At 42.3% G+C, this 23,667-nt stretch overlaps 3 protein-coding genes across 3 annotated transcripts; 1 reads left to right on the top strand and 2 right to left on the bottom strand. All coding sequences in view use genetic code 11, as the record gives it.

Annotated features, from left to right (window-relative positions):
* Positions 1-665: 665 nt before the first annotated feature.
* EGR_01352 (Y+L amino acid transporter) lies at positions 666-4,101 on the top strand (the record flags this gene model as incomplete). Its single annotated transcript, XM_024490601.1, has 8 exons — positions 666-1,098; positions 1,169-1,294; positions 1,378-1,646; positions 2,227-2,427; positions 2,666-2,815; positions 3,228-3,312; positions 3,874-3,966; positions 4,049-4,101. 8 exons carry the CDS (start codon positions 666-668, stop codon positions 4,099-4,101), a joined length of 1,410 nt encoding a protein of 469 aa, XP_024354925.1.
* Positions 4,102-5,234: 1,133 nt separating this feature from the next.
* EGR_01351 (hypothetical protein) lies at positions 5,235-10,385 on the bottom strand (the record flags this gene model as incomplete). The annotated part of the gene is made up of 3 exons (XM_024490600.1): positions 5,235-5,429; positions 6,327-6,532; positions 9,506-10,385. The coding sequence occupies 3 exons, from the start codon at positions 10,383-10,385 to the stop codon at positions 5,235-5,237; spliced, it is 1,281 nt and encodes a 426-aa protein (XP_024354924.1).
* A 483-nt stretch (positions 10,386-10,868) lies between these two features.
* Positions 10,869-22,640, bottom strand: EGR_01350 (Cytoplasmic FMR1-interacting protein; the record flags this gene model as incomplete). Its single annotated transcript, XM_024490599.1, has 15 exons — positions 10,869-10,925; positions 11,571-11,699; positions 12,522-12,728; positions 13,821-14,201; positions 14,352-14,426; positions 14,796-14,893; positions 15,093-15,159; positions 15,814-16,035; positions 17,181-17,412; positions 17,528-17,727; positions 18,641-19,203; positions 20,250-20,622; positions 20,751-21,164; positions 22,296-22,421; positions 22,503-22,640. The coding sequence occupies 15 exons, from the start codon at positions 22,638-22,640 to the stop codon at positions 10,869-10,871; spliced, it is 3,282 nt and encodes a 1,093-aa protein (XP_024354923.1).
* Between the last annotated feature and the right edge of the window lie 1,027 nt (positions 22,641-23,667).

The raw sequence follows: 23,667 nt of genomic DNA, 5'->3' as shown, positions 1-23,667 counted from the left end.
TCAAAAAACAGCTGGTTTGTCAAATGCTTGCACTGATTTTGTATGATGACTCTTATTTTTGATAGTAGTTAATGAAACGGCTTGCATGAAATCACAACAGATGCATCGATTGAACAAGTTCATAATATGGTTGTCATGTATTCAACTTTAATGCCTTGACTAAATAGAGTTCTAGCTTTTGTGTTGTATTTAACAAAGGTTTTAAAGGAATCAAATTTGAGCTGATGATTTTTGCTTTTGTCTTCATTTGTTTGAATTGTTCGCTTCACAGCATTAACAAGAACCTAGGGTTTCCGCTGTGTTTGTCGGCGGACGTTCTGAGCTCTTTTGCGCATTGCCGGTTCAGGTTTGGGGTATGGGTTCTGTGAACGCGTTTATATCTAAGCGCTTAGTCTTCTTGTTAAATGACGTATCTTTTGTCCCTTCTTATGTTTTCCTTCACGATGAGGGTTGTTTCCATGATTGGATTAAGTCCTTTTCTAAGGCAAAGATTGTGAATGGCACCTTTCAGATGAGGCTTCGGAGCATATACATGACGCATCTATGTATTTAGTCCTTTTTAGTAAAATTTTTTGGTTTTGTTTTGAGACTGCTACTTGCTGTCTTTGTTGTGAATTTTCATCTTGTTATAGAAGCATCATTTGGTTAAGCTGCGAGCAGTGAAGATGGGAGGAGAACCAAATGGCCGTGTTCAGATGGAGAAGACGATTGGGTTAGTGCAGGGCATCAACGTCATCATTGGCTCGATGATCGGCTCCGGAATCTTTGTTAGTCCAACCGGTATTCTCGCAAGTGTGAAAAGTGTAGGTGCCAGCCTGATTCTGTGGGTTGCCTGCGGTCTCTTCTCGCTTCTTGGTGCATATTGCTACGCAGAATTGGGCACGTTAATCCACCGTTCGGGTGCTGACTACGCCTACATTTTGGAAGCTTTTGGTCCCTTCTTCGGTTTCTTGCGAATGTGGGTTGAAGTCATTGTTGTTAGGCCGGCAACCATCGCTGTCATTGCTATGACCTTTGCCAAGTACACTCTACAGCCAATCTTCCCCGATTGTCAGCAACCAGATATGGCTGTCAGACTTCTTGGTGCTGCGTGCATCCGTATGTTTTTTATGGTCCTAGTTTTTCTGCCTTTGCCAGTTTTTTGTCCTAAAATTATTTCCTATTTTAGTTTTAATTACATACATAAATTGTTATTCCACTCGACTTTCGACGCGAGTTCAGGATGTCTTTACCTATGGAAAACTCGCGGCTATTATCATGATAATCATCACTGGTTTTGTTCAAATGGGATTTGGTATGCAATTTGTGATAACTTTTTCTCATTCGGTGTTCCCTTTGCTAAGTAGCCTTTAATGAAATCGTGATTTTCATCTTAAGGTCGTGTGGAGGCATTCGATAGTGCCTTTGAGGGGTCGGACTGGAGTTTGGGTGGTATAGCAACTGGCTTCTACTCAGGTCTCTTTGCTTATGCTGGCTGGAACTACCTGAACTGCATGATTGAGGAGATGAAGAACCCAAAGCGCGATTTGCCAATCGCTATAGTTTTCTCCTGCCTAGTTGTGACGGCTGCCTACACTCTCTGCAACGTCGCCTACTTTACGACCGTTGACGTTCATGAAATTCTTATAACACCTGCCGTTGCCGTGGTGCGTTTTCTTGCGAAGCTATTAACAAGTTTTAGTGTTATCTAATTTTCCGGACCTAATTCATATCGCTCTCAACAATCAGAAAGCATAATCTGGACAAGTGATTGGACTTAGTATTTTGGAGTATCCACTGTCACTTTCCATCTATGTGCTCCTGACGTAATTAGTACCAACGCCAAATGCTGTCCATAAATCGTTAGTTAAGTACTTTTTTCACATCACGGCGATGTTGGGGAAAATGGAATCGGGCATGCTCGGAGGTGGGCCATAGTCACGTGCATCTTCATAATCTGCGTGCGCACGCGCATGTTGTTGCTGCCGTGTTGGCAAGTTGTTCTGCAGTGCCGGTGGGGTGCACGTGCCAAACCAATCGCTGACTCGTTCTCTTTGAAGCGCTAGGCGGCCTCTTTACTCGTTCTACAGCTAGTTCGCCTATTTAAGCAAGGCCTATTTGCACTTTATCAGTGCATTTACATGCACCTTAATGCCAAGCTAGTCGGTTGACCTGCTCACTACTCCTCCGAGTAACCTGGGAACGCAGAGGTTGGCGATAGGTGACACTAATCCTCTTCCGTTTTAGACGTTTGCTCAGCGTTTGTACAGTCATGGATGGTGGATCATGTCGATCTTTGTAGCACTGTCGACTTTCGGTGGTGTCAATGGTGCTATGCTCACTACCTCGCGCATATTCTTTGTGGCTGGCGAGGAGAGCCAAATGCCACGTGTTATGGCTTTCCTCCACATCCACAAGCTGACGCCACTTCCCGCTGTCGTTTTTACGGTAATCTCCACAGTATTGCTTTTACCCGAATGCATCTCTACTCAATATTTCACAAAGCCGGTTAAATAGTTTGAGTCTGGGTGCTGAATGGCTTAATTGTATCAGTCCTGTAACCTATCAACGCCGCTCTACTTTAAATGGTTCCACTCACATCCCTGAGAAGCATATTCGGATATTCACCTGATGTCTGAGTCTCTGTTGCCGCTTTGTACTAATAGTATACTGTTGCACATTTTAGGCATTCTTCTCGTTGCTATACCTCTCGGTCACTGATTTGTACGCCCTGATGAACTATCTCGGTTTCGTGCAATGGCTGGCGATTTCTCTCTCTGTTCTCATCGTCATCATCTTCCGGATAACTCGTAAGGAGGCCATCCGTCCTGTTCGGGTAAGCATCCTCCCCTTCGTTTAGTCGTGGTTGAGTGAAGGACCGACGTAATTATGATGGGTTTCATCTTATTCGCACTATCATTGCCTGAATTACTTATATCGTAACTGCTTCATTTAAATACTGTGGCGCGTACTAGTAAACATGCAAAATTGTTACTGTCTTGCACTTACTCACCTGTGGCGGTTCAAGTATGATCCACATTTCAATTAAATCGGTAGCTCTGTAGCTAGACCCACGTCGATAAACTATAGCCAGGTTAGAAATCGAATAAGTTAGCTTCAATAGGATTCTAGGGGCATTGTCTCGCCTGATCGCTGTGGCGAATGTCGGCGGATCTTGATTGGACCAATGAATCTGGAGCATGCATTTCATTTGCTCGCAAGTAGTTGACGGGTTTCGTTCTCCACAGGTGCCAATATTGTTCCCCATAATCTACGTTGGAATGAGCGCTTTCCTCATCATTTTCTCATTTATTGGTGCCCCCATGGAGTCCTGTAAGTTATCAGCATCCAATATCTCAAATTTCTTTTGATTTCCGTGTTGTTCGGCAACTGTATGTTGCTAGTCCCCAAAAAAGCTCTAGTGAACTTCGCGGTTGAGGGTAGTTGATGGAGTGCATAAACTCAGGTTTTTGCTCGATTGAGTTAGTTTATCATCTAATTACGGGGAGAACCTGGAAAGAATTTTTCTAGTTATTTTGGTTGAGAGAGGAAAATTACCGATATTAGAGCCTCAATATTAATATCGCTTGATTGATACCTGTGTGATTTTTTTGAGTTTATTGGGAGCAGTTGTAAATGCTACCTCTTTGCTTTCATCCAATGGATGACTTATTTGCTGCATATTTTGAGGCTTTAACGTGTACCATTGGAACACGGCTAATGCAAATATAATCAAAGTAGCACTGTAGCATTTTCATTACAGCAAGCATTTAATGTTTGCTTTCCCCTATTTACCTCAGCGGTCGCTCAATGATTTAATTTAATGCCAATGAACACTGAATTTAGGCAAAAAATAAGTATGCTCACTAAGTGCACAAGTTTTTTCCACCGCAGTGTACGGGTGTGCAATTATTGCTACGGGCATTCCTATCTACCTTTTGGGTATAACCTGGTCGCCGAAGCCTGCATGCTTACAAAGGAAAGTTGGTAAGTTTACGCCTTCCTCCGCTATCAACGATGATTCGCTTTTCGCTTCTTGCAAACTCCAATTTATCCTGTTCGCCTTCAGATGCCGTCACCATTAGCGCTCAGAAAGTCCTCCAACTGGCGCCTCAGAATTAAGTCAATGTTGCTGAATCTTCGATGACAGTGAAATTCCATTCCGTCGTTTGCGTTTCCTCTCCCCTTCGCCCTCTCTACCCCGTAGAATATTAGCATTCGTACGTGCACCTGATTGTGCAGCTAATAGACGTTTGACTGTCTATCCGATTTAATAGCCACCCTGCATGTCCCCTCTTTCCTCGTTAATTCCTATCCACGTGCACACAATTTACGGGCATCGGGTTTTTAGGGGTTCACGATCATCCCTAAATTTCGTAGAATGTGTGCAGGAATTCATTGACAATCGGATTTGTACGGTTTGTCATCAGCACATCAGGTGAAGGTACACGTACGTTTCAAACGTTCGGTTTATGTTGGGGGCCGTTTCACCAGAACAATGCTAACAGGGGTCGTGGTGGCTTATGTCATGTCTTCAAAGCTGCTGCTTTTGGAAGTTCTGTCATAGACAGCAGGCAATTAGCTGCAGGACTCAGATTGTATTTTTTTGTTGGTTAAGTTGGTGGCCTCCTCTTGAAAAGATTCTACTCAACCTAGGTGTACAGTTACTGGTACTCGGCATTATCGAAATGGATTAGCACGACATTTGGTGGACTGTGAACCCATGCCCCAACTTTCGACCATGTTGGCAATAATCCGATAATTAATTGGTTTCCTCTGGAGCAAAGCGTACTAATAACTACTGAGGTGTAATTCCGGGATTTGCTTGATTGGACTGGTAATAACCTCTTCCTATTTGATGCTTATTTGTGTGAACTCCGGCCCTATCGAGTTCTCAATCAGAGTACTGAGAAGGCGTCTTTATTTGCCAGCCTGTATGGGTAGGCAAGGTGGCACAGCATACGGGCACCTAATGACCAGCTAGCTGGCGGGGTCGTTTCACTCTCACCCATTCATGCCTCTTGATGGGTTCCTGCCTAGTGGTGATTATTTGCACACAATGAATGTGCGTGTGTGATATCAGCCAAACGGGATGGGTAGAACGAGAGAGAGACTATCTTGAGAGTTTGGGAATCAGCCGCTAGATTGGAAGCTTCTAGCGAATCGAAACAGGGACGTTTTCGGGGACGCGTGTATCTGCAGCGTCATCTGGAGACCTGGCGGAAATGGAGTCAAGGGGCAGTCACCCCTTGTAATCAAGCTTGTTGGCACGCGTGGAATTGGCGCATTGTGTGGATCCGCGGGTACTTTTCAACGGCATTGGGTGCACAGTCCAAAGGTGACCGCCCTCCGGGGTTTACGCGTATGAGGCTGGCTAAGTTATCCGCATTATTAAGATCGTGAATAGCCCTGACATCTGAGCGTTGACGTCGTGAGGTTTGGCCGCTTTGCTTTGTACAAGAAAACCGAAGAAATTAAACCGGCTACGTAGGCGTTTGTAGAGCGTCATGAACGACTGGTTCTGAGAAGGGTTTCTCTTCTTTGCTTTACAAACAGGTCAAAGTGAACGACCCAAAGTGCTCCATGTCTGAATGGCACCTGATGCGGCTTCCCCTGTCTCGGTTTAGATGCCATGATTCACAGGAAAAAGTGATCTATTCATATTAGGTTGCTTCCTTCCCAGAATGTGCCACTTTTGCACAAACAGGTAATGTGGTGCAATTGTCCTGTTTCAATGCCGTAGGCAGTTGATTACATCAGGTCTGCTGCTCTAATGTCGTTACAGGCGTGGTTGGAACTTGGATATTGCACATAATGCATTAGGACCACTAAAACGTTCTTCTGCCCACCCTTTTGAATGTACGAAGGGATTAGTGTAGGAACATTTTACTGCCGAAGAGTTAGCCCTACTTGGTAGCCGCTAAAACGAAAATTTGGATAGTAGGGAGTGTTTTTTCTTAAGTGCTATGAGTACGTTAAATCTGTACGAATAACTCAAACATCAAGTTATAACTGCTGCAAAAACTTTTTTGTGTTGTTTTGTGTTGCTAATTCACACAAGGTTGATTCAACACACTCAGAATATTACAAACTACTATTGGAGTTTAAGGGATTCTCCTGCGTTAATTACATATTTACACTAGAAATACTTTTGGTGCAGCACTGCTGAGAATGCAGACCAGCCAAAGCTGATGACCATAGCCAAAAAACGCTATTATGTAGAAAAGGCTTAGTAAAAATACATTACAGAAAACAAATAGAATACAGCCGCATGCCGGTGCACGATGACCCTTCACGTATTTCGGTCTGCATCCTTTCAGTACTTCATAGGCAGTACATGTGCCTACTTCATCTGTGGTGCTATTTCCACTTTCAAGTCGAAGCAGGCTCAAAGCTTTAGCGTCCGTATGGATAGGCTCGTTCTTCGCCGTTAGATTTTGGAGGTCGGTATAGTCCTTTCTCGCGACACTTGAATTATAGGATACCCAACAGGCGATCCAATCCATTAGGGCCATGAAACAGGCCAACACCGCACCAATAGTAACAAGTGCAGCTACAGCCCGGCAAATATTTTGAAGTACACTTAACGTAAGGAATGCTGTTTCTTTAATGAACAATGTTAGAAGAAATCCCATGGAAAGAAAACAGAAGGCTCCCTTGCGATTGATGCTCCACTTTTTTGGGTGGACATCATTCAATTGTTGACAAAAGAGATTCCTCACTCTTTTTGACGGGTGTATTGACAAGACGAGCAAGAGCGCTGTCAGTTCCGAACGCTGATACAGAGTCACTAGAAATCAGTCTTGGAATGTTAGAGTTAGGTGTTCTATTTCAAGGTGCACCGTTATGACTAGATGATAAAGGGTATGATTGTGTGTTCTTTGGTAATGAATGGTTAGGCCCAGTAATAGTTCTTGTTTTCGCCTCATGGAAAGCCCCATAATACGTTTCGTCCAAACCGCCGCCCTCTCTTCCATTACTGATTTCTATGCGATCTAGCCTAAGCTGGTTGTGAAAGCTAGGAACATTGGCGCCTTCGTCACCTAACATAATAAGATCGCCCTGCTCTCGCTTATTTTATGGTCATTTGCCTGACCTTGAGAGGCGTCACTTTTTCAAATCGTGTAAATCGATTTCCGTTTTCACTCAAAGCAACGACTCATCTCCCCTCGGCTCACATTACACCGCCACCGCAGTGACAAGTTGCACAGCCTTTAGTTTTGGTTGCTGTAGCTGCTCTACTCCTTCAAGCCCACCATTGCAACTGGCGAGCATGGTGATTTGTCGTTTGAGAAATTTCATGCAACATTTTGCGAACACCGTTTTAAGGCGTGATAGTCACTTTTAGACTTCGCTTCCAATGGAAATGAATAGCCTACGTAACTTAATTTTCGAAAGCTAATTGCGCTTTTTGTTGGTTTACTGGTCTTGAGTTCCTTAATCCGCCGGAAATGATTTGACCGATATATGCCAACTAAGTACCTCCGGTGTGTTACGTAGTGAGCATTGAATGAGGAAAGTGTCACTGAAAGCATGCGGTTCAATTCACAGTTATGGGGTGTCAAAAATTAATCAGACTGATTTACTATTCGTAGAACGCATTAATTACTAGCTCCCGAGATGCCACCTAAGTACTTGTAATGGGGAAGATTGCTCTTTGGGATAATAGAGGTGGCCGTAGACACAAGGACGCAAAATAGGCGTTTGACACAAAAAGGAATTTCGGCGCAGCCCAGCCCACCACTAGTCGCCCCTTACCTTAACAGTCGTATTTCTGTGTCACGTGCTTATCAGTTGAACAAACAAAGGCAGGTTACATTTTGCACAGCGAAAACGCTAGTAACGGTCGATTCCAAATATGAAAGGATCGACACCAGTACCGTTGTCACGCAGCTGGTGATGCGATGCAAATAATAAGGAATCATTTAGCATAGCGTGTGCGCGAATTGTGCCTTTGTACTTTGGAAGAAAATTTCGGGGGACCCATATGAAAGCTTCGACTGAAGTCATGATAACTTTTGTTGGGCAACAATAGTCGGATGGTGAGGCAATATAATGGGGTGTTCAACTTCATGAAGATTGATTGATAAATGCTATGGTACCCTAGACTATAGACTTAGATCTCGTACACCTACTCGTGGACGCAAAGGACCTTTGGAAATAATCCAAGATGAAATTACAGGTATAGATAATGCATTGTCAACCAACTCTCTATCGCTGCCCAAGCAAAACCCTAAGCCTACCCGAAGGAACTTTTCTATTCATATTATCTGCTGTACAGCAAGCGACTTTTCACTGAAAGTCACTAGCAGTTTTAAGACCCTAAATGAATACATTGTGTACTATTTTAATATTGTTCAATTCCTTATTTTAGTAATTAGATCCAAACATTCGTTTATAAATTATGGAAGATGTGGGACCACAATCTTACCGAAAACTGCTAATTCCAAAGCTGATACCAACATTTTGGTGAATTTGAAAGAAATTCAAGAGCTATTTCCCTTTTGAGCTGCTCTTGGTAGAATACAAACGAGGAAAGAGCCAATCACTTTACACAGCTGAGTCAGCAAAGTACAGCGATTCTGTAGAAATTTCCTAGAGTCTAAGGTCACTGTGACGAAATGCATATTTGCAAATTTGTTTAATGCCACAAAATAATGCTCCCTTTTAACGAAGTGAACCCTCCATTGAAATGACTGCAATTGAGAGCTCGACCTAGTTGAGATGATCAAATTGATGGAACACACGGTGACAGATGTGTCCATGTAATTTACTAATGAATGGGAACGCGTTATTAAACCAATTCATATGCAAAGGAAATATTAGTCTCCGGGCAATGCTATTGCAATTTATTTAGGCGGATGTACTACCTTAACATTTTCTTGATGTTAATGCGCTGGAATGATCAAACACAGCTTGTTTTGTAACAAAAAATCAGGCTTTTAGGACACGGTTGCAGATTCATTGGTTTCAATAATAAAGTTTTCAAACTTCAAAATCTTCATTTAATCAAAGTGTATTTATTTCAAGTGGAACAAGTGCTCATGTAAGCAATAGCTTTAAGGCGAAAGGTTTATGATTTAGCTGCCTCACTGGATATATTAAGTGGGCGATTTTTGGCACGTTGACGGGACATGGCCATTTGGTCTGTGGAAGTTAACAGCGTTCCCATTAGGGGAAACAGGTGCATGCACGACCGTGGATCTGCGATGTACAATGCGGAGGCGAATGCCATCACCGCAACTCCTGATGCAACATATGGCAAGTCGCGGCGTCACCGCTAGTGCATGAAAAACGAGGCAGACCAGACCAACATGAATGACTAATATGGGACACTCCTCTGTCGGCCTGATGACGAATGAACTTGCATTGGATACTTTCCTCAAAGTCTCATGCTTTAGGAAATTCAAATGCTTCGTTGGAAGCCAAATAGCTGCATCCGAAAGAATGGCAAGAAGAACTAAATAAAACGAGCTCATAATTGCGGTTATTAATGCCTTTTTTCCATCGAAACAACGTCGCCAACCTACAACGCGGTCCACTGAAGAGAATACACTTATAACAGGCTGAGCAGTGCTTTTCCCAAAGCGCACCTCCAAACCATCGCCTGGCACGGAAAGGTCAGCGCTGGCGGTATTTGCAGGGTACGGGCTTGTCAACTTAGTCGACTTCACTCTCTGAAGAAGCAGTTTTATTAATTCAAGTAGAATTATAATGATAGACAGCAGAGCTGCACGAAATACAAAGGATGCGACGGTAGCGCAGTCATTTTCTGTGTATAAACATGCAAGCAGGAAACGGGATTCGAAAAGGATAAGAACAAAGGTCACAATCGATGCTGACAAACAGAAAATATGCGCCTTGCCATAGGTTATCGTTTTACATAGCATGCCCTCGTAATTCCGTGCCGAATTTGAAGATTTGTACAGCGATGAAACTTGATCCCTTAAACAATCACTTGTTTCATCATCATCAACACAGGAATGTTGCACAATGTTGGTTTTAGGGCCTCCCCTTCGGTTTTGTTTCTCAGACAATTCTACGTCTAGTGATGATTTCTGAAAGAGCATGTTATTGTTTTGTTGACTCTGACTTGATTGGATTGACGGATTGTCGCGGATATTTACGGAGGTGTGACCCATTAAATGGACTGGTGTCACGTGCACACCGCTAAAGATCCGAGCTGACTGTGGATAATCAGCCAACCTCGCACTCACTCCCTCGTACGGCATTGACTGACGGTGCTGAACGGGAGTGATGAGAGTGCTCACTTGAAGTGCTGTCGGTCGTGGCTCAGACAAGGTACCCAGTTCACTCTCCCGATTTACAAATGCTTCGATTATGGGGTTGTTCCTAATGTCCGAATCACCTGCAGCTGGTCCCGGCTTCAAATTTCCATTAGACATTCTTCCCCCTGCGGCATGAACATGAAGATTTCTGAAATATGCATTCCATGCCATGCGCGTATTTTGAACTGATTTTATCGATTGGCACCTAAGGCCTCACCGTGAAGCATGTGGTCGCTGGAGGTGTAATTATAGCACCCGGTATATGCCTGTGTTCCTGGAAAGTGAACGCAAAAATTGTTTCTCACAATTGGCAAAAGTGAAGAGGCTCAATGCCCTGGCTTCACAACAATATGTATTTTTGGGTCGAGGTCTGTGTCCAAATTTAATTAGCTTAATAGTTTTAAGGCATCAGCTGCTCTTGAAGTAAACTCCTCCTAACCATAGACAGAGCATCAATGCCCGAGCGAAGGTAGCTTAAATCCACCAACCGGCGAGTGCATAATGCATTGGGGTAAACGTGTCCCAACAGCGAGGAGAGATGCTAGCCAACGCAGTGGGAAAGGCCTGGTGTTCTCAAAGGCGGCTAACATATCTGCAGCACTAGATGAGGCCCCAACCCACCACCTTTTCAACACGGTCTCGACAGCGATACACAGCCTGCGAAGGGAAATTATAAAAACACCTAGACATATGACAAACTTAATAGAAAGTAGGTATACGAATTTGTGTAACATGAACTACACAACCTATAGGGATTCGGGAACTGTTCAAGCAATCTTCTGTATCCGTTAAAATTATCGGATACATCCCATCGGGAGAGGAATTTAACCATCTTGAAGCTAAATTAAAAGGCACATTTGATTCACAATGCGAGCAATACGAAAGAAATCACGAGCTCACTCAATAACAATACATTTAATGGAAAGTACTTTGGGATAGCTAAGTATGAGCCCGTTGGCTTAACCACGTCCTCTCATGCATTTTCCGACCTGCATGCAAAAATGGCCTCAGGGACATGAACTTCTAATGTCGTTAATGGGAATAATTTTGCAAACTTAGCTAAAACTATCACCTTTGTTCAAATGGCTCCTGCATAAAATCGTTTGATTGGTGCATTACTTGATTAACCGTGAAAACAACTCTGGAGTAGTTCCATTTCATTGATTACTCCGACTTCACCGGCTTAAAATGAACTCGTTTGGAACTGAGGGTCACTTTGAAGCGGCCTTGATCCCATCAAGCTTCCAAGCGGATAATCAACAAAGGCGTCAAAACAGCGAGTGGCCTTAGTGACCGACGTACATGAGTAACCAATGACGTACGATGAGTGCGCATGTGGATGCCACCATGTTGACGCACACTGCCTGAACATGAGTCACCCAGCCGTCCGCCCAGCCGGGCGCGCTTGTAGTAGCCGATTTTTATCTTGGCCTTTGGCCACAGAAACAGGAGCTGCTGGGTCGTCTAATAGGAAGGCTTTCCTGCGTTTGCACTCATCCCCAACAAAAATATAAACGTTCCCCATTACAAAAGTTTGAATTGTCCCAGAAATTCATGAGTGTTTGGAGAAGGGCAAGGCTAAGGAGTCCTTAATCCAACAATCAACGCTGATACACCAATCGTGTTCGTGAGGAGGGCTTATCGAGTAGGCGTCCCAACCAAGGCCTGAAAGTTGCATGTTCTTCAAATTTCTCCTCTGGTGGGCTGTTCAATGCCATGCTTGGGATCACCCAACACGGCTGTCGAGATCGCAAAATACAGCTAGCATTCGAGTGCATTTTAAGCGACTAAATATAAATGGCAGTGAAGCACTTTATTATTATTATTGGTTGAGGCAAGTAATATGGTAATCGACACCTATGCTAAGGCTCAGTGCGAAGATGAATTATGGACAAACCGAACAGAACACAACAACATGACACCAGCGGAATTTAGTCTCACTGATTTACATTCACCATTGACTTGCCATGCTTCGAGTCAAATTGTTAAGAGATAACATACACTCCTTTACGGAAACACAAGTAGATGAGTCTACTATCCATACTAGTTAAAATGACATTTGAGCCCTTCAAACTGAGTGCCTCTCAGAACTGGCATTTAATGTTGAGAAAGTTAAGCGCATAATTGTGTGTACAAATCAAAGGCAAGAAAGTCAGTGTTAAGTTGCGACACGATTGTCATTGAGTAGGTGGTAAAAATCATACAAAAGAATTTCGGGAGGAAGGCAAAGGTACCATGATTCTTCGGTAAGACCAAGGAGGGAACGACGGCAATGACACGGAGCATTCGTGTGCACATTGGGATAGGAGGGGGGATGAGGAGAACAAGTGTAGAGGAGGGGAAAGGTGAAAAGGCGGCGGTTTTGCCATGCAGGCGCACTCGCACATCCACCCATTCTCTCAAAAGGTACGTGGCCACTGTGGCGGCGGAAAGTGGCGCACGTTCGCTCGATCTTCCGCTCTGTCGATGGGATGTAGGTGGTTGTTGAGAGTGGCAAATATCTGCCGGTTCAGAACATTGAAACGGCTCAGACGAGTTGCCAAACGCGCAAGACACTAAGACGATAGATTGACAACAACTAAATTTGTTGTGAGATTTGCTATTAGGCGATTTTTAAACACTTCGCCTTACTGAAAGTGTGGTTTTTACGATGGCTAAAACTCAGTAGCCATAAAGCGTAAGGCAGAAGGGCAATGTTAAAAGCTACACTTTAACGAATCATCAATCTGTTGAGGACAAATGGGGAACTCAAACAGTTAACCAATCAAGAAATAACATCAATTGATGAGGGAGTCTCCATAAATAAACTAATTTCAAGACACAAGTAAACACAAAAGCAACAACCACCCGATATTTGAAGAAAAAATTAGCCAGAACGCAAGTACATATAAGCATAACGGTTTTATGCTCGACTCACTGCACAAATCCAAACACAGTTATGAAAAATTTCTACTCCTGGTTTTCCACTGAAAACTCATCTACACAGCACGTCAGAGCTAAGGAAATGGACAATTTTGAAGCTCCCAAAAACTCGTACAAAATCACCCTTAAATACCTGCCGAATGTGAACAAGGAGCAAACTATTAGCATTTTTACGCAGCAAATTACATCAGAAAAAAAAGACGACCCAAAAACTGCATTAAAACGGAAGGATGGGGAGTGCAAGAATTTAACTCGTATCATTCAAATGGAAAGTTGTGGTCAAAACGAGTCGCAAAGTCAAAACGGCCGTTGACTTAGAAAATGGATAAAACTAACGTAATGAAATCAAAGAAGCGGAGTACGGTTAGTCACAAATCATGAAAGCAATACATTGAGGCACATCGACGCCCTCAGATTCTACCTCTGCGCCAATAGCCAAATGGACCAATTTTGTAACCGTGAAATAGGAAACATTAGGAAAATATGACGTGTTCACCAGAACTATATGAGCAACAACAAAAACAATGTGGAAAGTAATCGCAATTAGATAGAAATAGTGATGGTGAGGTAGTAGAGGAACCAGGACTGTTGAGTGGGAAGTGACCGCAATTCGGCAAAAGAATGACGCACCACGCCATCTTTGCAGGTGTCCAACTTGTCACTCCTCTGGAGTTTGACGAAATGAGCTCCGAAGTCGAGCATCTCGAAGCGTCTCTGCTGGCCCAGCAGAGTGATAAGAGTGCACCCAGCCCAGTTAAGTCCCTCTCCGAACATCTCCTCCACGGTGTACTCGTTCTCCCCAAAGGGCGTACTGAAAACAAACTGGATGGCAGACCAGACACGGTGGAATTGGGTACAGCCCTCAATCTCGATGAGCTCGTCTGTGTCCGCCGTGGTGCCAGAGGCCTCACTGCCATACCACACATTGCGCGGCATCTGACGTGCCGTCCCGTTCGCTGCACCTGTCTGCGGTTCCTCCTCGTTTAGAAATTCCCGAATACGGTTGAGAAGCTAATACATGAGATAGAAGAACTCCTACTTCCTGCACTGAGAGATGCCTCACAAACATGAGGTAGCGCTCTGTTAGTAGTCCAACGTTCACGTAATAGAAATCCCTAATTACTGACTTTCCACCGAATTGAGCTGAAATGGTTTAATTACCTGTTCAAAGAGCACCAGTCCACAGCATAAACGTTCCCGGGTAAGAACTTCGTTCCCATCAGCCAGCTCGGCAAGCTGCAAACAAGGTATCAAACCAAAGCTACTAAATCCTTGGGTTTGGGGCCAAAAAATGAACGAAAAAAGGCTCAATGAAACAAGATTTTTGAAAAAAATTGAAAGGTTATAAGCCTGCTAGTTCTAACGCACAGAGCTATTCATGTTAACTAACAATGAATTGCTTCGCAGAAACGGTATTAAAATTAAAAATGACCAGTTTGAGCAGACAATATTGGTACAACATTGTAATCAATAATTGCAGGTAGTCATGATAATAGAAGTGCGACAAAAGTACATATAAGTGACGCATTTTTATCAAAGATTAGTAAAGTACGAAACTCAAGATCTTGTTAGACAGAGACCAAAAATGTTCAGTTTAGAATTCACCTCAGATGAACCCACAGCCGAGGCGACTTTGTAAATATTCAGGCCGTCAATTTGATTTGACGAATCCCGCATTTTCGGATCCGAAATGGGTCTTTCGCCTGCCAGTTGTCAAAAAATACTAACTCACTATCACAACAATGCTATTTAAAATATCAATAGTAACCGAATGGGGACAACTGTATGAGTTATGATAATTACACGGAATGAAGAAATATAACAACTTGTGTGAGCGAAACTGAATGAAAAAATGGAAAACTCGAGGAAATAAAGCATAATTAACCGAAAGAGGGAACACACCTGTACTACTGGCTGGTTTTCTGATGAAAGCATCAGCATGCTTGAGATCACCAAGATCCTCAGTGGTCTATACAGCAGCGGAATAGTTTACTGACATGAGCCATATGAACGAATGTTAATTCGAAGACATGGAATAGAATAATAAGGATTATTTACAAATGCCTCATTTATAGTCTTTTTTAATAGCAGTGTCACTTACTTTGGATTTTATTTATGAAGCAAACAAATCACCACAGAGTTTAGGGATGCACCCACAGCACAACAAATTTCAAGATTAAAACTTTAGATGATTAGTTTTGAAGGCCGCTATCCGTTAAAAAAGTGATGAGTTAAATATTTCCCCACATATCCATCGGCTTAACTAAAGGCATAAGTAACATTAGTTACTTCTTTCTGCAGTAAGGAAATGAGGCTCCAATGTTTCGAAATACACAGTGCGGACAGAAATATGGTCCATATAAAACAAGCCCATTGACCCAAATCGCATACAAAAAGGTTAATTGTTTACTAACACTAGATTGTATACTACGATTAGCAAAAAGACCCACGAGCACTAATCAGTAGCGATCCTGCTGACCAAAGGACTTTACGAGTGAGGTTTGTTATCGATAGACACAAAACACCGTCAAAAGTAGACGGAATAGACAGTTTACTTTCCGTAGCCAATCAGTATCAGGTAAATGAAATCCGCAACCACGATTTGACACTAACTGGAACGTACAAGGCGCTTCTCCATTTGTAGACAGAAAATGATGATATTGCCGAACTCGCGGAAGTTTTGGCACACGTTGGTCCGTAGATCGGAGTATTGATAGACGCGTTGCAGAGCGTTGGCATAGAGCCCATACTGGCTGTCTGAGTTGGCCGTGGGACTGGGCAAAGACACCGACTTGGGCATCATACTCGCGATGCGGCGAACGTACTCCTTTATCGTCTGGTTTACCTGCAAAAGGAAGAGGTAATGAGGCGGCTATTCATTTAAGAGCCAATTCAGCGTCGACAAGGAACCCGTACTTATTGGAGAACAAAGAAGTGCATAAGCGTGAATGTGAATAAGAGATATCGCGTATCAAGATTCCAAAACTTTGTAAAGACTTTAAGGAAATTTGCCAAAGATCAGGTTTTAATGTGGCAATGCAGCAATCAGTAAGCGGTAGTCGTAGGTTTTATTATTAATCGCAAAAAGCCATAATAATGAAGATTATGCTACCATCATATGCCCTCATTACGACGATGTGCAACAATGGTAAGAAGTCACCAAAGGTTGGGAGATAACCCGAAATAATTCTAGCAGTAGAGACAAGAAGCTAGCCTGACTTTGAACAAATATGCCATCTCCCCTCTCAGCTGAATTGACTAGCAATGTAGCAACGAAAAAAATGATGTAACGAAATTTTGCAGAATGAAATTTGATTTATGCAGAGTAAGAGAACCTCGGTCATAATTTTACAGATTTAACCGAATAAACTGCAAAAACAGAATCAGGTCATAAAACAACCTGAAAGGTGGAACAACTACACTACGGGAAGGGTATTGTTAATTTGCCAAAGGATTGTGAGACAGATCATATGTAAAGCCAAATGCATGCAATTCAGTCAGAGAAATGGGGGAAATAAAAGGCACAATGGGTTAATCAAAAAGTGTAACTCAGGACCACTGGCGAAATTGCGTACTCATCATATAACAATAAATAGATATGAAAATCCAGAAACTATGCTTAAATGATTAGGGTAACTCCAAATGAATGTTTTATAAAGCAAGGTAGGTAGTGGTTGTACTGTAATCAATCAAGCGTGGCTATCAAATGAAGTATTCAATGATAGGAGCGTAAAATCAAGCTTGTGGGAGCAACGATATCAGTGTAGCAACACATTAGCGGATTGGATTAATTATATTGATTGTTGATGCATGATTAAAACCACTGTCTGCCAGATCCACTCTTAGTATCCTAGAGCAAAATACATAATCAGAAGTGGCATAAACACGTGAGACAACACCCAGTGGATTTCAGAGAGTTAAAATCCACGTAGAAAAGTCAAAGAAGTTCAAAAAAGGCGCCTCAAACATGACTACACGAAAAAAGCCTACAAGAGATTTGCAGAACTTCATGATTTCGGTAAAGATGATAAAGATGCCCTGGTAGCCGAGGAGCCTGCAGATGGCCGAGAAGTGTGGGGCACCGATGAAACCCCGAGAGAGCTGAAAAATAGCTTCATAGCAGGAGTTGAGACTCTTGCTGCCCCACAAGTACTCGGGCGCACAGAGCGAGGGTTTCTCACGCTCGAGTGTCTCGGCTAGAGCAAACTTTGTCTGGACAAACCTTTAACGAAAGGAGCACACACAATGTCAAACTCAACATTTACTGGAATTGTGAGATTGTCGCACAGCAAAGCACACATCGTATAGACTGAGAAAGAAGCATGCTTCTATCTTACCTGTTGGTGGAGCCGTTGTAACAGTAGTTCTTAACCAAATCCCACGTAACCTCCCAAAATACATGGAAGGCGATCTTGCTGAGTGGTGATGTGACGAGATTGTTCGCCTCCTGCAACATGCCATCAAAGTCATCCAGCTCCAGATGTTCGGCGAGCATTCGATGACACAAGCGATTGCACTCTATTAAGGCTTCCAGTTCCTACAGGAAAAAAGTACAGAAGTGAGAAGGCATATTCATACACTTGATTGATTTCCCAAAATCAATACTAATTAAATTGAACGAAGAGAATAATTGGTAGACCAGACGAACCTCTCAATTCAGCTAAGTTACCAATGACATAAAAACCAATAAAGCACGATTAAGTAGTAAGTTCGCATAAAATACGCAGTTAATGGCACAAAAGAAACTAATTTGAAGCGTTCATTGATACACATTATCGGCATAAATATTGAAAACGCTGTAAACACCGCTCCTTAAACGACAAATTCATCGTTTTCTGAAGTAGAGCGGATGAGTTTCTCTAAAATGGTAGCATTCTTAACAACATAGCGACACGACTTCAGTAATATTATCAAACATACAAAAGAAACACTGACATGAGGCTTGAAACGGAGTGATCGACCAAGATTTCGAGTTAATTCAAGGTACCGCAACATTTACTTTATGAAAGTAACAAGCTCCTGTATGATATCGGATTAAAATCACAGGGTCCAAAAACATCCGAAGACTAAACAGAAACACAGGATTTGGTGCCGCTAATTTTACACAGAAACCAATATCCGATTTGACAACCGATTCTAGACACGCGTCAGTGTTCGATTTAATAAAAAAGCCTACTTTAGTCATTTTAGTAAAACCTGTTTCACAAAATAAATGGGAGGACCAGAAATGAGTCATCCTGAACATTCATTAACATCAAGACATTACCAAATAAACATGAATCGCTGCTTAAAACACATGCCTCATCTTCCACTGCCAACCGAACGGCCCATAGAACCGAAGAGTATAACTCCGAAGTCAACTCTTATTCCAATTTCCAGTTAGCCACATAAAACAAGGTACTATTGACAACGCCTTTCTGTTCAAATATAGGGTAGTCAGAACAACTTACTACAACCGCAGTTATATCAGAGCATAGGAAGCGTTGGATGGCCTCTTCCAGTGATTTCGCAATAGCCCTATTTATTCTCTGCGACAAAAGGTAGGACAGATCAATAGAACGCCCCAGTAACTGAACACTGCGTTGGCGAATCAGGGCAGCAGCGTATCTATTTGGTTGAGGATAGGGCTCTCGCCAGCCAGCCCTTTGAGCTTCCAGCCGGAACTTCTTATCAAGCAAGATAGAGGCAGCATATTGCTTGTAATATCTGAACAGCTGGTCGGACAACTTGTAGACAAGCTGATCAAACACAAGATTTGCTTCGGCCTCAATTTCATCGAAGAAGAAGCGTCTGTGGAAGCGGTTCAATGCACAATCAGCGGCGTCATTGTAGAGATCCAGAGGATAGAGCAGAGACTCCATCAATGCAGGATCGCGTGTCTCTAAAATGTGGTCGGTTAGGATCCAGGGAAGGCTCATCTCGATGGGAAACTGGATGCGCTTCCCGTTGGCGATCTCCAGGAAAAATTCACGATACCAAAGCTGAGAGAGGTCGCAGCACTTAACGAGCGTTTCTAAAGGATTAGGAAATAAAAATTAAAGCAAATACAGAGAGCACTGATGGTAAACTGAGCATAAAACACATTCTTAGCAGGTTCCGAAGCGAGCTAAATTATAACGTATGACGAAAGATTCACGAAGGCCTAAGAGAATAACACACAACAAATAGGAAATTATCAGTGTCATAAATCCATCCAATTTCGTGTTTAAAGGCAAAAAAATCGGGACAATATGTGCCAAACGATGCACGCAAATTGCAGAAGCACTCTTCCACAGTCGTGCGAGTTAAGAGAGTAGAAACATTAGATACTCCAGTGTGCAACTAATTTGGATGTTTGATATGGCCAAATGCAATTGACTATTTAATCAAGTCAAAACACATTCAGTGACTTAGCATAATAATACAAGTGCAAAGTACGAACGAAAACAGCATGCAACTATTAAGGTATAAATGCAAGTAGGTAGTGGTTGGCAAAATGTTCGATTAACAGATTGGGAACGGAATGTTGAAATACTTGTAATTAAAAGGCGAATAAATTTCAAACGCACATTCTGCCAACAACACTAGGAAATGCTCAAAAGGGAGCAGTTTCATCATTTGGCCAATTATTCAACAGGAGCTACATTAGAAGATATGCAGTCATTACTAACGAAACTAAATGGATGGATGGGGAGTAGATAAAATGCAATACAACTCCACATAAATATAATAAAGGTCAACGGACTAGTGTTGCACTTTAAACAAATAGCTTATAAGTTGGAAAATGCCGGCTGATTACAAGCAGTGATATGGTGTGCTAATACAAATAAAAAAATACAGGCAGCCAAGTTCACGTGGAAAAATAAACCCAAAGAACGATCCCCTAATCTATACACTGGAGAAACACAATACCAGTTCAGACTATTGATAGCCGAAACATTTGCCCCCATTAGAAGTATCAAAGCGACAGAGGTAGCAATCAAAATGGCACAATTGAACTTGACCAAAGTAATAGAGTAGTCAACTTTTGCAAAGCAGAAGCAAAAGTAAATAAGCAGGCTAACTTCAGAGTGAACAAACCCATCTCACCGCTAAAGTTGAGAAGATAGGGCCAGTAGAAGCTGTTTTTTAGGAAGGTTTCAATTGCGGCCATTGTATTGCTATCAAGTTCCTTCCTCAGTGAGTGGTACTTTGCAGCTGGCGAGGCTTGGTCAATCATCAGCTCAAGCATGGTGCGAACCAAGTAGAGTTGCGTGGAAGAGGGACCCACACGACGAATGGGGGTTCCGACCATCGACTCAGCCGCCTTAGCCAACGTCGAATTTGAACCCGAGGTGAGGCTGTTTTGTGCCGAGGCCTTTGCCGACACTGATCGCCCTCCCCAGCCAGACTTACCAACGCTGTTGCTGGAACCAGTCATCAGAAGATCCGCCTCCACCGCGTCAACAACCGCCTGATCAGCACAGGTGGCTTGGAGCGCGTGAACTAAACGATTCAGTTTAATTTTTCCTTCTTCTTGCTGCTAGCTTTGATGAGAAGATTGCGGAAGTGGTTGAGAAGGCCATGCAAGTCGAGATAGACAGATCGACGAATTGCCTCTGAGTAATTGGTTTCGAGGCGCAGCAACTGCGTCTGAACTGACTTTATCATTGTGATAAGTCGGATAAGAGCACAACGCTCCTCTGAGGTATAGTTGTATCGAGTACCGCGTTCGTAGTTTTCAGCATCTTTGGGACACTCGCGGTTTGTGTGCTCGTCTGCACAATGGGCGAGCTTCCATGTGAAAGTGTCCAGAACTTGCACAGACCAGGAGGAGAGACACTGCAGCCCACGAAGCGCCAGATCATAAAGCTCACGGTTCTCGGCGACAGAGCGCTCACTTGTTCTCGTGACTGCGATGTTAGTGTGCCAAGCGAGATCAGCAGTCAGAGAGGTATATTCATTGCTAGTTGATAAATTCAACCCATTCGGTGAGTGACAAAACTGATTGCTCGACTAGCGTTAATAACGAATGGTGCTTCCAATTACACTTTTGTAAAACTACTAACCAACAGTGCGTGATCCTACGATTCACAGAACGCAACTGATAGAGCGAAGAAAAACTTAAAAAGTGTGATAAGGGCATTCAAGAACACTATCACTTAGAAGCAATGATTGGAAGAAATTGAGACGCACACGAAGCGAGTCATATGGGTCAGCAAAACACCTTGGCTAGAGACACGAATACCAGTGCATTCTGGCCACTTGGAAGGATCATATGATAAAGTTTGTTTCACGTAATTGAAAGGTTCCACACTCATATCACCGAAGAGATTGACAACTTCACATTCCTTAAAAATTCGGTCAATTTTACTGATGTTGATTTTTTTGGACATTTTGGGGATAGTCACACCAATTTGCTTTCCCTCAACAACTTTTGATGAATCAAGCAAATAAAGAGAAAACGCTATAACCTAAATGGCAAGGAAATAGAAAATCTAAACAGAAATTACCATGACAAGAGTATGCTTTTCCTCCGGCAAAACATAAACACGACTTTCATACATACTAACACTACTATTGATAATTTCAGCAAGAATATCTTCGAAACCGTCAATTTGGGAGAGGCTATCTTTTAGTTTATCACGGATTATTTTTTGAGTAGCAAGGAACATGCTGACTTTTTGCATTTCATTGACTGTCATTCGGACATCAGTGGAATTATCACTTCCTCCACTTTGCATAAATTGTGAAGCTCTAACAGAAATCAATGTTGATTAGTGATACAAACCGTTTGTAGTGAGAAAAGTCATTCTTCATACTAGCTTTCATGTTTTTCATTTCATCAAGTAGCGCAAACATTTTCATCATTTTTCCAAGCATAAACATGTACATTTGGTTCATGAAGCCTGACTTGTGGTGGGATTCTTTCCGAGAAAGTCCTTTTAATTTTCCTACAAAGCAATCTATTGCGCCTTCCTAACAGATGAGACGAATAAAACGACAACCTGAAATAGCATGAAAGATCGCAACTTCCTAGCATGTGGCTCTAAGATTTCCAGTGTTTTCTGGTAAATTTCCAAGCGGTGCGGTTGTTCATTCGACCGAATCTGTAGACACTTGGAAGAAAGGAATGTACAAACTTACGTGCGGTAGCGCGCGTGAAATAGATCGCCAAGTATAAAGCATTATTGCATACTCTTGACCCTGGTTATACAGATCTTGAAGCTCAGCATAAACCATAGCATCTTCATAAGAACCAGCAAATGCAGACTTAAACGCAAAAATATCACCGAAATTAGTGTCAGTATTGGCCTGATTTATAGAATTATTGTAATCTTTAATGACACAAACCTGATAAAGAACCGAAAAATTTGCAGCTTGAATGATAGGGACATCCTCAGACAACGGTATATTGACTAAATCATGAACCTTGCGGAAAGCGTCACCTATTTGATGGGTATGTTTTTGATCAGCATCGATAGAGGTCATTATTTCTGACTTGTGAGCAAAACGGCCTGCTTGTACGTCTCATGGTATCCTGATTGGTTAACGTTTTCCATAAGGACACCATGACGCCTTTTAGGTGTTCAACGGGGTATACCATGCATCAACATAATATGTTAACACCAAACATAAACTGCAACTTAAAAGTAACCTAAAAATTTTAAATTTGTGCTAGAAATTAATGAGTTATGATCTTAAGACGATATTAATGTGTAAAAAAATAAGAAACGAAGATAAAAATAGATAGAAGTAACTGAAATAACGTCGGAAAAACATAGGTACTTTGTATGGGCTGCAATTTTCGCAAAATTCTTGGACAACTATTAAAAGCATTCCTAAAAACTTGTAGTTTTTCTAACTGAAAGAGCAGCGAGAAATATGGTTTGGAACTCAAATGCAGTCGCAACAATTACGCTAACAGCTCTTATTTGTATTGGCATTTCGTGCAGCGTTTATAACTTGAAACCAATACCTTACAAATGAAACGATAGAATATTTCAAACTTTACAGCTTTAGTGCTAAAAATTGAGCGAATCTCGAATAGACTTTTGTCCATACACACACAGGCGTTTGCTTAACTTTAGGACGGTACTTTTAGCGCCCCAAAACTTTCCTTAAGATAAATGAGGGCATAATACTCGGGCAGAATATAGATGAATACATATTCAACACAGTAGGGCTTGGAGCTACTGCACGGCTTAGGGGCCATCCACCCGGCGACCTAACAATGACCAAGACACAAGGTGACCTTTTATGAAAACTGAGTTGAACAACCAACGTGATTAATGTAGTGCTTTTACAAAGATCATTTGTTTGATATTACTTAAGTAACGAAGTAGAATGGGAAGTGCCTTGATAATTGACCTTCTTTATTTTATTTTAGACCAATCTATTGAATATCGTTCTCTTTGAAATGTGAAGCGAGACTCATCGGCCTCCGATTCCCTATTCATAGCGTTCCTAGACAAGCCCGGTTGCATCGCTTTGGACACTTTTATTAAAGGTGAAAAGA

This window comes from Echinococcus granulosus, assembly GCF_000524195.1.
Source record: "Echinococcus granulosus chromosome Unknown EG_S00005, whole genome shotgun sequence".
Taxonomy (NCBI): domain Eukaryota; kingdom Metazoa; phylum Platyhelminthes; class Cestoda; order Cyclophyllidea; family Taeniidae; genus Echinococcus; species Echinococcus granulosus.
Note: the sequence above shows the minus strand (reverse complement) of the source record. Positions and strands in the feature narration are given on the sequence as shown.